Source organism: Lynx rufus, unplaced genomic scaffold (assembly GCF_022079265.1).
Source record: "Lynx rufus isolate CCGP_SWC_20201006 ecotype Redwood Valley unplaced genomic scaffold, mLynRuf1.p SCAF_4, whole genome shotgun sequence".
NCBI classification, from domain to species: domain Eukaryota; kingdom Metazoa; phylum Chordata; class Mammalia; order Carnivora; family Felidae; genus Lynx; species Lynx rufus.
Genome location: NW_025814856.1, coordinates 101,763,531 through 101,780,344, shown reverse-complemented (window position 1 = coordinate 101,780,344; position 16,814 = coordinate 101,763,531). Strand labels below are relative to the sequence as shown.

The 16,814-nt window shown below is 37.1% G+C and overlaps 1 protein-coding gene across 1 annotated transcript in view; it reads left to right on the top strand.

The window, feature by feature from the left end:
- The window catches only part of COL28A1 (collagen type XXVIII alpha 1 chain), a 169,037-nt gene that overhangs the window by 58,684 nt on the left and 93,539 nt on the right, over nucleotides 1-16,814 (top strand). The window contains exons 14-17 of the mRNA XM_047097235.1: nucleotides 970-1,038; nucleotides 4,056-4,124; nucleotides 7,937-8,005; nucleotides 9,493-9,561. Of these exons, the coding sequence (XP_046953191.1) occupies nucleotides 970-1,038; nucleotides 4,056-4,124; nucleotides 7,937-8,005; nucleotides 9,493-9,561 (276 nt within the window). The remainder of the gene's footprint in view (nucleotides 1-969; nucleotides 1,039-4,055; nucleotides 4,125-7,936; nucleotides 8,006-9,492; nucleotides 9,562-16,814) is intronic.

Genomic DNA, 16,814 nt, shown 5'->3' with positions numbered 1-16,814 from the left:
TGACTATAGAAGTCTACCCAAGAAGATTTTCTATGAATTCTCCTAAAAACTAATAGCAAAATTATGGAAAGAGCCTAAATGCCCATCAACTGATGAATGGATAAAGAAGATGTGGTTTATATATACAATGGAATACTACTTGGCAATGAGAAAGAATGAAATCTTGCCATTTGCAGCAACGTGGATGGAACTTGATGGTATTTTGCTATGTGAAATAAGTCAGTCAGAGAAAGACAGACACCATATGTTTTCACTCATCTGTGGATCTTGAAAAACTTTACAGAAGACCATGGGGGAGGGGAAAGGGAAAAAAAAGTTACAGAGAGGGAGGGAGGCAAACTGTAACAGACTCTTAAATACAGAGAACAAACTGAGGGTTGATGGGGGGGTCAGGGGGAGGGGAAAGTGGGTGATGGGCATTGAGGAGGGCACCTGTTGGGATGAGCACTGGGTGTTGTATGGAAACCAATTTGACAATAAATTATATTAAAAAAATACACACACACACACACAAACTAAATTTTCAATGAATGTTTATAAATTATGATATAAAACATATGACAAGTAATTCAGTACAAGCAAGTGTTAGTTCATATTCTAATATGAGAGACAAATGTTCATTGTGTGATGGACCTATAGCTGCATCAGTGTTGAGGGAGTGGAGGATTGATTCAGTTTGTTGTACTATATGATTAATTAGGCCCCCATTTCTAGATATTTCTGATTATATTAGGAATGGAGTTCTTTTCCAACATTAGTGATGCTGCGTACATGTTCTGTTTGGATAGATTCCTTCCTATTTAATAGTATTAAACCTAATTATGTGTATTTTGCAAGTTACAAATCTTGGGGTCCGCTAGAATGACCCATTTGCAGTGAATAGTGAATTTGGATGCTTTGGATGCTTCAACTGTTTTTAAATCCTGATTTTTATTAGTATACTGATATTCCTCCCATATATATTTTTAGGGTGAAAAAGGCTCTGAAGGACCAATTGGCCCACAGGGATTACAAGGCCTGTCAATCAAAGGGGACAAGGTACTGCATATGGAGTATACGATAGGAAAGATGCACCAGTGTAATTATTTTTATTCATTGTTCTTTATGCATGTACACTTATGAACTGTATTCAACCTGACAACCCTATCACATAGGGATCCAGGTTATTATAAATCAAGTATATGCAGGGTTTATTGTTATGTGAGATGAATTATGATTTGAAAAATCCCATCATTTATATTTACAGTAATGGCTCATTTATTTGGGTTTTGACTTCCAGTAAAACTATTTTCAGCCAACCAGCTTTGTAGACAAACATGAGCAAAACAGACCCCTTCTTAGTAAAGAAAATAGTTTTTAAAAACATATTTACTTGACCTATTACAGAAAGTGCATGTCCATCCTTAGATGCTCACTCAAAAAAATATTACTGGGGCACCTGTGTGACTCAGTCAGTTAAGCATCCGACTCTTGATTTCACCTCAGGTCATGATCTCATGGTTTGTGAGATTGAGCCCTGTGTCTGGCTTGGGATTCTTTCCCTCTCTTTCTGCTCCTCCCCCCGCTCATGTTTGCTTTCTCTCTCAAGTTAAATAAACTTTAAAAAATGGGACTAAAATAAGAGAACTCATTTAAGAAACCTAGCGTTGGTGCCCTCCTACAAGGACCAACAGGGATCCACCTATAGTTGAACAAAGTTAGGTTTTATAGACTCATTGCAGTGAGGGAGACCACATACCATGGGGAACCCATCACTACTCAGTAAGAAGATGAAAGTTTTCTTTATAGGGCTTGGGCTTGTGTTAGGTGATTTGGGGAGTGTCTAAGAAAGTACAGGTTGGGTTTGGATTGGACGCTGCAGGTAATTTTAAGGTGAGGTAATTTTAAGATTAGATATTTTAATGAGTCTTATCTAGGAGGTGGGAAAAATGGAGTCAGGTTTAGCTATAATTGGTAAAGAAATAGCCATTCATTTTAGCTCAAATAGAGGGATGTTTGATCATTTGTCCAGGAATGGGTTGTTTGGATGTTGTTTTTTGTTTTTGTCTGTGTTCAGACATGGCTATAGACTCCTCTTGCTTTTGTCTTGGTTCATTACATAGAATGTTCATATCTGATACTGGTAGCCTGTAAAACCGTTTATGTTCAACACAACACCATGGCCTACCTGCCATTGCTTGTCTCTTTCTCACTAGTTACTTGTCTTCTTTAAAATAGCTACAGATTGCCCCCAGATTAGAAGTGGTATTGAGGCTGCTGATAGAAGCTGCTGGGGGCTGATAAGGCCCAACAGACCAGAGGGAACAGAAAGCTGCAGAGGGGGGAGAGGATATAAGAAATGTGCAAAAAACAGAGAATTCATATCAATTTGGAGTCATGTATGTTAATTTCTAAGCATGCCATCAGATTTTATATATTACAATAATGACTTAGATTCATGATTATCTTGGGTCTTGTGTTTCAGTTTTGAATTACTTATTTCTTTTATTTACTGGTAACTCTCTCTTCCACATATCTGTATTTAAATAGCAGAGATACGGGTAAAAAGTGACTTATACCAATTTTAGTTGTAATACAGTTCTTGGCTTGAATCACGCAGCCCTGGTTGTAACTCTAGCTCCTAAAAATATGTAAAGATGCTCTTTCTTCCTTTGGAGCAGTGAGAACTGAGTACAACAGAACTATGGTTCTATGAGTTTAGTTTAATTTACTAATGATGATACAAATTTGTTTATAAAAACATACTTATTTAGCCCAGGTATTGGCAAACTAGGGCTGGCTGCTTGTTCTTATAAATAAAGTGTTTTAGAACACAGGCACACCTGTTCATATAGGTATTGGCTGGGGCTGCTTTTGCACTACCATAGCAGCATTCGTTAATTATGATAGAGACCTTATTACGGTCCTTGAGGAATAAAATATTTACTATCCAACCGTGTAAGAAAAAGTTTATGGACCTTGATATAGCCTAAATACAACTGACATTTGAATATCTGGGGGGCCTGCTGGCTCAGTTGATAGAGCATGTGACTCTTGATCTCAGGGGTTGTGACTTGAAGCCCTACATTGGGCATGGAGCCTGCTTTAAAAAAATAAAAATAAAAAATAAGATAAAATATGCAACACATTGTGTCTTTGCTGTTCTGGGCTGTTCCAGCATCATCATCCTTGCAGTGGATGTTTACTCTGCCTGGAATGCTTTTTTTCTATGTTTCTACTGGATTCATTTTCTCTCTCCAGTGAGGTCATCTCTGGCCACTTTATGCAAAATTGTAGCTGTCCCCCCGCTTCCCTGATTTAGCTTTCTGCTTAGCACTTATCACTCTTTAACATATTATTTATTTTATCTATCCTGTTTACTGTCTTCTGTTTTTCCCACTAAAATGTAAGCTCCATGAGAACAGAGATTTTTGGCTGCTTAGGTCACTGTTGCTTCCCCAGCATTTGGAATAATTCCTAGCACATAATAGGCACTCACGGGTACCTGCTGAAACACACAAAGAATTAATGATAGTGTTCTTCTTGCTGATAACTCTCACTTTGCTTCCCAAATTTATTTCAGAGAAAGGAAAGGTGAGGTTCTTCAGTTCTGTTGCATTTACCTTAAATAACTTCTTAATTTTTAAAGCATATTTTTATAAGATGTGGAGGGGAAAGGTATTTAGATAGTTTTAAAACATTTCTCTTCAAGTTCTCTCTCAAATCCTGATTTTTTTGTACCCAATGAATATTATACATTTAAATATTTGTTATAATCCTAACAGGAAGCAGTTGTGTCATTATAACAACCATTTAGGAATTTTGTGTTCCTGTGAGAAAAATGACTGATAAATACAAACAGGTACAAATAGTCACCAATTTAAACTAAACAGTGAAACTAGCATTCACTACTTTGGCAAACTTGAACCATAAACTGTTTAAAAGAAAGAGTTTTCTAACTTTTTATGTTGAACCATTTTATGCTATAGATGGATTTCAAATCAGCATAATTCAAGATTAGCAAAGTATGAAAGAATGATGTTTATTGTTATATTTCTCTCTTATTTTCAACACAGGGGGATTTGGGACCTGCGGGACCCCAAGGGCCAATGGGCATCCCCGGAATTGGGAGTCAAGGGGAACAGGTAATCCAAGCTTTCTCCCTTTCCTTTCAGTACGGAACATTCTGGCCAAATCCTACTGTTCATTGAAAGCCAGTCCTGCAAACACCTCTGAGTATATTTGATAGTCAAAGCACAAGGGGATGTACATCCAAAAGTAAGTGTAGGGAAGGAAAAGATGGTTCTATGAGATTTTATTTTCTAGAACTTCCAAAGACTTAAAAAATAAAATGTGTGCTTCTTGGAGCTGTGACTTTTAACCTTCATGTCTAATTAACAGGATAAGAGTTTCAGATTGAGTTTATATTTTTAGTTTTCCTTAGGAGCAGTGGTTTATTTACTTGTGGGTTTGTGTATTTTCCCCTTGAGGCTTTGTGAATGATTAGATCCCACTTTCTCCCAATGCCAATAGAGTAGTCTTTCCTACTCCTCAACCATGTACCAATCTTAAAAAAATATTAAACTTAAAACCAGCACCAGAATCAGAGGTAACCACTTAATTTAAGGGGTACTGTTCCTGAATAGAAGCAAATCACAGAGAGGGTTTATAAATAACATTTGGCCTCCCTCGGTCAGAAGAAAGGAAAGCACTCTGAGGATGTCTCTACATTCACGGCTGGAACTGCTTCCCAAATCTTCTGACCATAACTTTTGGAAAAGATGGGCAATTTTGTTAGATCTGAGTAATACAAAGATAATATAATAGTACTATCTACCTACAGAATCTCATTTAATCAACATGACGAACAAATCCAAATTTATGCTGAATGTCCTCCTGCATAGAAAGTAGCCAATCTGTTGATTAAGATTTATGATTAAAGTTTGAATTATTCCATTGCCTAGAGAATGAACAGTGCTTCCCTTATCTAGGACAATGGGAAAGAGGATTAAAAAAGGATAATTCCAAATCTCATTGTTGACATTAACTCTGGGTTTATTTCTAAACATCTAGCAATTAATTAGTATTTTTCTTGTTGTTATTGTTAATCTAAGCAACAGCAAATCTGGATATAACTCCTCTTTCCATTTCCTTTCTCTTTGTAGAAATCCTAGTGTAATACATTAGGAAGGTTAAGATGCAGGAAAAGCCAAGATAAGTCTGTATATAAGTATTTAGATAATAATTAAGAGCTGGATATTTTGATTACATAAGGATTATGGTTTGACTACGGCATCAAGCAGTCTCACACTTTGTAGTTTATTTGCCAATTTCATACAGGCTTACATTCTGGTCCTGGATGTGACTGGACAGTCGTGTTGCTTCCTAAGTCTTGTGGTCCTGGTGCTGAGTTACCACTATAGGCCTGAAAATTAGGTCCAAAAAAAAGCCAAATCTTTCCAGATGGCCTGTAAATCCTGGATCTCCCACCTGCAACTTCTTATTGCATTTACTACTGGATCTTGGTGGATGTTGTTGTGCTTCAGGTTAAAAAACATCTCTGACTTCTTTTGTTTTCTCACCCCTTTCTCTCCTTTTCCAAGAGAAGATAACTTTTAAGGTAGACCTGTCTATTAGGAGCTGACCCCTATCGGTAGGAGATTGAATAGAATGTTATTTATAAACTGCTTTAAATAAGAAAAGAGTGTGTTTGCCCTTTTAAGACAAATGATTTAAATCCTACTTACATTTAACCTCCATTTATACAGTTATTCATTTTTCTTCTTATCCTTAATTGAACATGTTTACCCACGGAATGATTGTTGTTGCTAGATCTCCCTAATTCTCTAATAGAAATGAATTTTCCCAGTCATCTGTTTTGGAGGGAATTCTTGTTTTCAGGAACACGTTTATAATATGACTCAAGTGGCCGCAAGATTTTCATTAAATGTTTGGAGGCCTGACAACTTCAACTCTGTTACAAATTGGAGTGAAATACAAATAACCACATACACATAAGTGCACATAACCCTTCGAATTTTTTGGTTCCTTGTCACATACCATGCTACTTGTAGACTATTGTAAACGATTCCTTCTAATAATAACATTTTAATTCCTTATTATAATAACCTTAGCTTTCTTAAATTGTTTACACTGCTTCATCTTCATTAACCAGAGAAAAGGGGAATCGTGTTTATAATTAAAAAATAAACAGCAGTTGTATCATCCAGCTGGAGAAAAGGGGATGCCATTTGTAATAAACCAATCATATATCTATAACCATTATTTATACAAGCATCGCTTGTGAGGTGTAAGTGAAATAAAATTTTAGTTTTTTCCTCATCATCCTTTAAATATTTTCCAGTGGGGAAAGTTTTTTCTTTTTCTGGAAGAAATTACCAACAAGCCTCAGTCTTTTCTTATCACTTTTAGGTAATAAAACTTATTGTGTCACCTCTAAGTTGTAAATCACAGTTTTAATTATGTAATGCAAATTATCTAGTCAATATGTTAATTTTCCTTTTAATCTTCATTCATCTGGTATGAGCTGTAGGGAGAGCCTGTGGTCCATGGGAGGGATCGTGCTTCTCATCCCTCCCAGGCTGAGTCAAGGATGAGGGTAGAGGGGGGAGGCCACAGAGGTTCTTTCCTGGCTGGTCTGTTGTCACATGGCTTCAGATCCTCTGGTCTTGACAGATGTTTGACACTAAGTTTCCTTGTGGGGCTCCTGCCTTGCCCCTGTGACTGCCACTTTCGGGACATGGATGAAGAACTCTCTTGCTCCAGTCATTTCTCCCCATCAACCTCTGCTTTTCTGGGGGTTCATTTAATACCGACTCTCTGTTGGAGTTCCACAGCTCCTCCAAGTCGTCTTGGCCAGGATTCAAAACAATTCCAGGCCAACCCTGTCTCTCATCTAGAGTACATCTGGTCCACAGAAAAAAACTAGTGCAGCCTTTGTGCTGACCCTGGATGGATGGGCTGATTGCTCCCCCCCCCCCGACCCCACCCATGCCCCTCTTGACCATCATAGTCCATTTTAGCTCTCCCAGGTATGAGGCAGACAAAGGTCCCTTGTGTCCCCAAAGCAAAAATCAAGGTCAATAAGTGGTTTCACTGAAGCTCCCTCTCTAGAATAGGCTAAAAAGGGAAGCAACCCAAATCCCTCTCATTTTCTGCAAAGAAAATGCTTTCTCCAAAGAAGAACTTATTAAATCCTGTCTCTTTCCCCTTTTTATATCCACAATGTGAGTGAGAGTCTAGTGTTTGAACATTCTTCAATTTGATGTCTATAGGCTATTGCTTCTTAGAGCCTATGGCCAAACCTTCAACTTAATATCCTGATATATTTTCATTGATGCAACTAGAATATAGGTTTGCCTGCATGAGACTGAGATGTGAAATAAGCTCACAAGACGGAATTTTGTTTCTCTTATTTGCAACTCCAAGCTGGTGTGGTGGCTCTGCTCATCAGGGTCTTCAGTGGTTTGGTCTTCTTCATTCTTATGAGTCTGCCCTTCCAAGGGTACTTTCCTCATCCACAGGATCCACAATAACCAGTATGTCTTCACTTCAGCCACTGGGGCAGGGGAACATGGAAGGGGAAGGCATACTTCCTCCTTTGTCATGAATCAGAAATTGCACACATCACTTCCATTCATATCCCATTGGCCAGAATCCAGTCCATATGCCAATGCCTGTCTCCACAAGGGACTGGGAAATATGGTCATTATTCTAGGCAGCCATGCAGGTCAGCTAAAATTCTTTTACTATGGATAAAGGGGAGAATGCATATTATGGTTCAACTAGCAGCCTCTGCCATGCCTTTCAACAAATATTGAGGATGAGTAATGTATTATGTGATGTGAACTAAAATTTCATGTTAGAGGATATGAAACTAGTCTTATCCAAATTTCTGAATTTCACTAATACTATTTTTAAACATTTTATTTTAAAGGGAATCCAAGGTCCTATGGGTCCACCTGGTCCACAAGGGCCCCCAGGACAAGGCTTACCTGGTTCTAAGGTAACTTTCTTTCTTTTCTTTTTCTTTCTTTTCTTTCCCTCCTTCCTTTCTCTCTTTCTCTCTTTCTCCATTTCTCCGTTTCTCCCTTTCTCTCTCTCTCTCTTTCTTTCTTTCTTTCTTTCTTTCTTTCTTTCTTTCTTCTCTTTCTCTTCCTTCCTTCCTTCCTTCCTTCCTTCCTTCCTTCCTTCCTCCTTCCTTTCTTCTTTCTTTCTTTCTTTCTTTCTTTCTTTCTTTCTTTCTTTCTTTCTTTCTTTCTTTCTTTCTTTCTTTCTTTCTTTCTTTCTTTCTTTCTTTCTTTCTTTCTTTCTTTCTTTCTTTCTTTCTTTCTTTCTTTCTTTCTTTCTTTCCCCAAGGTAACTTTCTAAATGAAAGCAGAATTTAGTACATCCATAGTCTATTGCTGTTTCCTGGTCAGGAGCCAGTGCATTGGGAAAGCAGTACATGAAATGAACTTAAACATCAGATTTCTACTTAATGCAAAACATTATGGATATTCCTGATGGTTTAGATAAGGTAATGTGTATTCTTTATGCTCTTAGACACATTTATTTATGCAATCTTAATTTACTGTTTTATTACGTTTTCTCAAGAGATCCTATTCTAGCAATTCAAGGAGGATTGTCAGTAGAGGCCACCTGTGGGCTTGCTAATTCATTCTGACCAACACTCCCACAATAGGTCAAACTCCTGAAACATTTAATTAAAGATATGGAGTCAGAAATACATAAAACTTTTCTGTGAACATGGGAATCTTATTATGTCCTAAATTAACAGCTATTATTTATCCTTAGGGAGAAGCATGGCACTTATTATTTAACTAGCTATACTTAATGTTGCTTCAAATGGTCACTAATGATCATTAAATAAATACTCCTCTGAGAGTAGTTACCTTCCAGTACACTCCTTAGAGATTCCCGTGTGAGAAGCACTTGACAGCATAAAGTTACTGTCCTTGAGACTTTTGATCTGGGCTCACCATTGGAAGCTCAGGTCATTCTGTCCATTCACGATATTGCCCTTGATTAGCAGTCACTTGGGCTTCTCATGTTTCAATTTTAGTTGATGTGGAATGTAACTGCCTATATTCCAGGTGCCCTCCACCTTTTAAGTATGCTACCTAGCCTGTATTTTAAGCCAGTCCATTATATATTCCAAATTTGGTACAACTCCATCTACCTAAAGGGATTTTAGGCATATATATATATATATATATTTGAATTACATAGAAACATATACTTAAAAACATAATATATTCACATATTTTCATATTTTACATTACAACATATTGTGAGCATTGATATTAATAATATAATCAATATATACTTACTATATATATATATTCAAACACATATATGAATTGAGGACATAAAGCTCTGTTTTATCTTATTGTGTTGTTGTAAGAGAGCACTTAGCTCTTAAGGCAGGAATATATTATTTTTATTTTACTGTTGTAGTCATATACTCTTCAAATACTCTTGCCTCACTAGGGAGAAGTAGGCCAAACAGGAGCTACAGGTCCTAGAGGGCCAGTGGGAATTGGAGTACAAGGCCCAAAGGTGAGCTGACCATCCCAATCAGAAGCACTCAGATAATTTATGTCATATTATGTGAAGTTTCATTCATATCCAAATGCAATACAGATCATGCATGTGTCATCTGTTATTTCACCAGAGGAGAATATTTGTTCGGAAAAGTGATGCTCAGTGTAACTCTTATCATTTAAAAAGAACCAAAATTCCTAGTTTATTTTAACAACCGCTGTTTTTTTATTCATATATTTATTAGCATCAGAGGCCCTCTTTTGGCACAGATTGATTCTTTAAGAACATTCTTGCCTGTCCTATTGTAAAACAGGGCACCTAGCATGGTAGGATTGCAGCAAAGGGTACATTCCTCATCTTGCTTGCCGCTGGCTTGTGTTTCAGGTGCAAGCTCAAGCTACTTCTTCAGAAAGTCATTCCTTAAGCCTAAAGTATGCCTACCCCACTCCTACTACCCAGTTATTTTATGTCTCAGCCTGCAGTTTCCTTTGCTTTTACCACTTACCTCAACTTGCATGCTTTCTGAATTGCTTCTCATCTGACTAATCCGCTCACGAAAGACCCTGGTCAACATTGCAGCCACTGGCCACACATGGTTACTGAATGCTGGAAACATGTTGAGTGTGTAGTGGGATGTGGGATAAGTGTGAAATACACACTAGGTTACCAAGCTTGGCACAAAGAATGTGAACTATGTCATTACATTTGCATGTTGATTACATATTCAAGTGATGAAATTTCAGATCCATTAAAGTAAGTAAAATACATTAGTAGAATGATTTTCACCTGTTTCTTTTAATTTTGTAAATGTGGCTACTAGAAAATTTACAATCACGTATCTGGCTTGCTTTACGCTACACTATTAAATAGTGCTTCTCACCTGTGGCAGGGACCTGGTTTCTTTTTTCGTCTTGTTTGTTAGTGGATCCCCAGTTTTGGTGACATGATAGGTACTCAATAAATGCTGTTAAGTAAATGAATGAATTCTTACTTTGCCCTTCACAATTTCTAGAAGTAATCCTGAAGGCATATAGGACCTGGCTAGCCACACTGAGGATTAAACTCCATCATTGTTTCTGCTGACATGGTCGCTGTTTGTATAAGTATTTGGGATGTGTAAGATGTGGGTCTGGAAGAATATACACATTACATATACATAAACATACAATTACAAAGGCTACAAAACATACCAATATAAATAGCAATTACTAATATAAATCAATGGTTATAATAGCTGCCATTTGTTGAATGGTTTTGATGTGCCACCCAATATGCTAAGTGCTAAGTGTGACTTACATATATCACCATACATCTATGTAGTGTACGGATCTGTATATACACATATTACATCATTCATGTGCCAATTTCAGAAAGGCACTGTAGGATAGTAAGGCTCAGCAGTTAGACTCCTTGTCTAAATCCCAGTTTTGCCACTAACTAGATGAACAATCTTAAGCTTCTCTCACTTCAGAAAAGGAAATCTTTCAAACATACTCAATAGTACAGAGAATAATGCAAAACAAACAAACAAACCCACCCATGTATTCCACAACCCAGCTTTATCCAATGTTAACATTTTGCCTTATTCATGCTAGCTATTTTTTAAGAAGAAGCATTAAAAGCATTATTTTTAAGAAGAAGCCACCTGGTTGGCACAGTTGGTTAAGCATCTGACTCTTGGTCTTGGCTCAGGTCATGATCTCACATGATCTCACTGATGGTGCAGAGCCTGCTTGGGATTCTGTCTCTCCTTCTCTCTGCCCCTCCCTGCTTGTGCTCGCTCCCTCTCTCTCAAAATAAATAAACTAAAAAATTTTTTTAAAATAGAGTTTTATAAAAAAAAAAGAAAAAGAAGAAGAATTACAGATATATGTAGAGGCCTCTGGTTGTGCCCCTCAATCTCATGGCCCCCCCCCCACCCTCCCCTGATGTGTTATTTTCATGACTTGGGTATTTATCATTCTTTCAAAGTTTTTATAATTTTCCCACATATGTTTTTATCCATAAACCACATATATCTTTTGTGTGTTCTTGAACTTTACATAATGTATCATTCTGCCATATATCTGTATTCAGTCTCATGTCTTATTTATTTTCCTATACCTTTAATTTACTCATTTTCTTTGTCTATGATAGTCCATTGTATAAAAATATCTCATTTAAAACGTATCCATTTTCCTATTGATTGACATTTAAATTGCTTCTCATTTTTCGCCTTTGCCAACAATGCTGCCATATGCATTCTACAAGTTTCCTTTCGTGTAAGTCAGACTGCAAGTTTCTCTTACTAGTAGGTGATAAACACTATGAGCAGAATTGGAAGATCATAGAGTATAGACAAGTTTTCACGTCTGACATTGTGAAAATCCTGCCCAAAATGGATGATGGGTACTCTGCCCATTTGCCCTCCTTCCAGCAATATATGACAACGTTCCTTTCTCTACCTTCTGGCCAACAGGAAGTGTGAATGATAAATCTCATTGTTTTAATTTCTATTCCCTGGTAACTGTTTGAACAGTTTTTGTGTGCTTAATGGAACTTCAGCTTTCCTCTTTTGTAAATTCCTGTAGATATTCATTTTTTTAAAGGCTTGGTGTTCCTTTTTTATTAATAGCTCTTTCTGTATCTGGATATTAATTCTTTGTTGTTTAGGTTGCAGATATCACCTCCAGGGCTATGGCTTGTCTTTTTTACGGGGTACCTTTTAGTATACAGAAGTCCTAAATTTTGGTGTATTTCTATCCCATTATGGTCTCAGCTTTCTGAATATTATACATTTCTTGACTCCAAAGTCATAAAGATCCTCATGTATTTTCCTCTTAAAACTTGGTGTGTTTTTGTTTTTTAAAATTTAGGTATTTAGTCTTTATTCCACTACAGTTTATTTTTTGTATATGGGGCAAAGTGGTGATCTTTTTCTTCCCTATACAGATAACCAGCTATCCCCACATCAGTTACTGAGCAGTCTGTCTTCGCTGCACTGATTTGTAACTCCACCTATGTCATACGTCAAGCTCTCTATGTGTGAGGATCAGTGTCTGAGTTCTCTATTCTGTCCCATTTGTCTATTTCTCTCTCAGAGCTATTACATCTCTGTCTTGATTATGATCGACTTATAAGTTTTATCATCAACAGGGAAAATACTCCCAATTTCTTTCCTGGTTACTCCTGAATCTAACATACTCATTTCAGGATTGACTTGTCAAATTTGACAAAATATCCCATTGGAGTCTCCAACTAGCGTTGCATTGAACCTTCATATTAAATATTGACTCTTTCAGGGACGCCTGGGTGGCTCAGTTGGTTAAACATCTGACTTTGGCTCAGGTCATGAGCTAACAGTTCATGGGCTTGAGCCCCATGTCTTTGTGCTGGCAGCTCAGAGCCTGGAGCCTGCTGTGGATTCTGTGTCTCCCTCTCTCTCTGCCCTTCCACTACTTGCTCTCTGTCTCTCTCTTCCTCTCAAAAATAAATAAAACATTGAAAAAAATTTAAATATTGAGTCTTTCAAACCACAGAGTAAAACTAATTTTCCGGGAAAAATATTTGTCATTTTATCCATATAGATCTTGTAGTTTTTCAGTTATAATGGTACATTGGAGGGGATCCTGGGTGCCTCAGTCGGGTAAGTGTTGGACTTCAGATCAGGTTGTAATCTCATAGTTTGTGGGTTCGGCCCGCTTCGGGCTCCGCTCCCTGCAGACAGCTTAGAGCCTGGAGCCTGCTTTGGATTCTGTGTCTCCCTCTCTCTGCCCTCCCCACTTCTCACTCTGTCTCTCTCTCAAGAATAAATACACATTTTTAAAAAAGTACATTGGAGAAATGTTTTGCAATTGTGAATTGTTTTCTTTTTCTACATCTTCTAATTAGCTATTCCAGGTCTACAGGAAAAGTATTATTTTGTTGGTGGCGTTGTTTGTTTTTTGGTGTATTGATTTTTGTATCCAGGCACCTGACAGTATCTTTTATTTCTATTTTTAAGTTTGTTTATTTATTCATTCTGAGAGAGAGAGAGAGCAAGAGCGCGCGGAGAAAGGGGAAGAGAGAAAGGAGAGAGAGAATCCCAAGCAGACTTCACACTGTCAGCACAGAGCCCAATGCAGGGCTCCATCTCACGAACTGTGAGATCATGACCTGAGCTGAAATCAAGAGTCAGATGCTCAACTGACTGAGCCACCCAGGCACCTTCCTCTTATTGTTTCTAATTGTTTACAAAGTCTTCATTTTTTATTCCCTGTGTACGTAATCATATTGTCTGAAAATAAAAACTGTTTTACCTATTTCTTTTTAGCTTTTTTCCTATTCATTTTAAAAAATTATACACTGACAGGACCTCCAGTGCAATGTGTAAAATAAGTGACTTCAAAGGAAGTGCTTCTAAAATTTCACTTAAAAATTTTTTTTTAATGTTTATTTTTAAGAGAGAGAGAGAGAGACAGAGCACAAGCGGGGGAGGGGCAGAGAGAGAGAGGGAGAGAGAGGGAGAGATGCAGAATCAGAAGAAGGCTCCAGACTCCGAGTTGTCAGCACAAAGCCTGATGGGGGGCTTGAACCCAAGAACCTCGAGATCATGACTTGAGCTGAAGTCAGATGCTCAACTGACTGAGCCATCCAGGCACCCCTAAAATTTCAATTTTAAGTGGGATATTTATTGTAGGGTTTTGATAGACAACCTCTACTATGTTAAGATAATTACTTTCTGTTTCAGTTGTACCAAAAGTTCCTTATTAATTATGAGTATTGGATTTTATCAGATTCTGCCTCTACTAAGATAATTGTTTTATGTTTCCCTTTTAACCTGTTAATAGTAGTATATTGCATTTCCAGAATTTTTAGGTATTGAACCATTCTGCATTCTTGAGATAAACCCATCTGATCATGATGTATAACTTTTTTAATGATAGCAATTTAATCGACTAATCTTTTATTCAGGATTTTTTTCATCCATTTTAAACAATTCCATTTATTGCATAGTTGACATACAATAAAGGCACATGGTTAAAGTGTACACTTTGATAAAACATATGTATATGTTCTTGAAACCATCACCAAAACCAAATAAAGTATCCATCATCCCCCACCCCCAAAATTATTATGTGTCCCTTTGTAATACCATCCCTCCATCCCTCCCTAACTTCTCCTACTGATCTGCTTTGCAATCTCTGGTAACTATTGATCTGCTTTCTGTCATTATAGATTAGTCTGCATTTCCTCGAATATTACATTAATAGAATAATATATCGTGTAAGCTTTTTTTTCTGTCTTCTCTTTTACTCAGCAAAATTACTCTGAGATCCATGCTTAACATCTATGAACAGCCTCTTTTTTTATTGTTCTTTTTATTGCTGAATAGTATTCCACTGTATGGACATACCATAATTTGTTCATCTAGTCACATGTTGGTGGGCGCTTGGTTGTTTCCAGATTTGGGATAGTATACATAAAGCTGTTATGAACATTTATGTACATGTCTTTGTATAGACATATGCTGTCATTTTTCTTGGATAAATGCCTAGGAGTGAAATGGCTAGGTCATATGGTAGGCCAGCTTTTCAAGAAACTGCCACATTTGTTTCCAAAAAAGTCTTTATTTTGTCCATATTTTCACTGGGTATGGCATTCTAGGTTGATGGCTGTTTTTGTTTTGTTTCTTTTTGTATGTTCAAGATGTTGTTCCACTGTCTTCTCACTTGCATTGTTTCTGATGAGAAATCTCTTAGAATCTACACATTTGTTTCTCTGTATGTCTCTTTTCTCTGGCTACATTTTAGGTTTTCTCTGTATCACTAGTTTTGAGCCCTGTGATTACAATGTGCCTTAGTTTTGTTTTCTTCATATTTCTTGTACTTGCAGTTCATTGATTTTCTTGGATCTGTAGGTTAGCGATCTCATCAAATTTGGAAACATTAGGCCATTGTTTCTCAAAATATTTCCCACTGTCTGTCTTCATCCAGGAGTCTCCATTTTACTTATATTTGGCTGTTTTCCTGATGCTCTGCTCATTCCTTTTCAGTCTCTATTCTCTCTGCTTCATTTAAGATAGTTTTTATTGCTATGTCTCTCAGTTCATTGATTTTCTGTGATGTCTAATTTGCTTTGAATTTTATCCAGTGTATCTCTTCATCTCCTACTTTGCAATTTTCAACTCTAGAAGTTCAATTTGTATCTTTCTCTACCTTCCTGTCTCTATTTAATGTATTTCAACTTTCCTTTGGTTTCTTGAACATGTAGAATGCAGTATAATAACTGTTTCAGTGTCCTTACCTACCAATTCTATCACCTGTGTCATTTTTTTTTTTTTTTTGGTCAGCTTTTTCCTAGTTTCTTTGAATTCCTGATAATTTTTGGCTAGATCCAAACTTCATAAATTTTACCTTTTGGGGGGCTAGACGTTTTTGTATTCCTATACATATCTCTGTATTTCTATGCATTGTCCTGGATTCTTTTAAGTCACTTTAAAACAGCTTGAACCTCTTGGTCTTGCTTTTAAGCTTTCTTAGGTAGGACTGGGGCGGCATTTAGTCTAGGGTTCATTTTTCCTGACTACTGAAGCAAGACCTTTTCTAGAACTCTAATACACGCCCTCAGAATTGTGAGATTTCCTTTTTTGCCACTGGAACCAGGCACCATTTCTGGTCTGCTGCCAGTTCTTTATACTCTTTTCAGTTGGTTGTTTTCTGGGAGTCAGGTAGTTTTGTCACACTGTGCTGAACAGTATTTACTTGAATATTTGAGGGGACACTCCTCAGAGCTTCATTGTTCTGTGTACCTTCTTCCTATCAGGTAATCTAGTCTGTGAATTTTTGATACCTGGCTTACCCAGACTCCTACCTTTGTCTCCTGAAATTGGAGAGATTTCTGAACTTTCTCCAGATTCTCCTTCCGTACACCATGGCCTGGAAACTACCCTGGCAGCAAACTGGAGAAAGTATAGTGTTTACGTAATTTGTTTCCCTGCTCCCCGGTATTATTATCCTTCATTACTGGTGTCTAATGTTTTGAAGGATACTGTTTTATATATTTTGTCTGGTTTTTAGTTGTGTCAGGGAGGAAATTAAATCTGGCCCCTAATCCTGCATTTTGACTGGAAATTTACATTATATCTATATTCATAGGTAGTCTGGTCTACAATGTAGTTTACTCATCCTATTATTGTGTGACTTTAATTAAGGTTTTACTACCCTTGTGAAATAAATTGGGTAGACTTCCTTCTTTTACTGTTTTTCACAACTATCTGTATAAGATAGGGAATATCTGTTCTTCAAAGG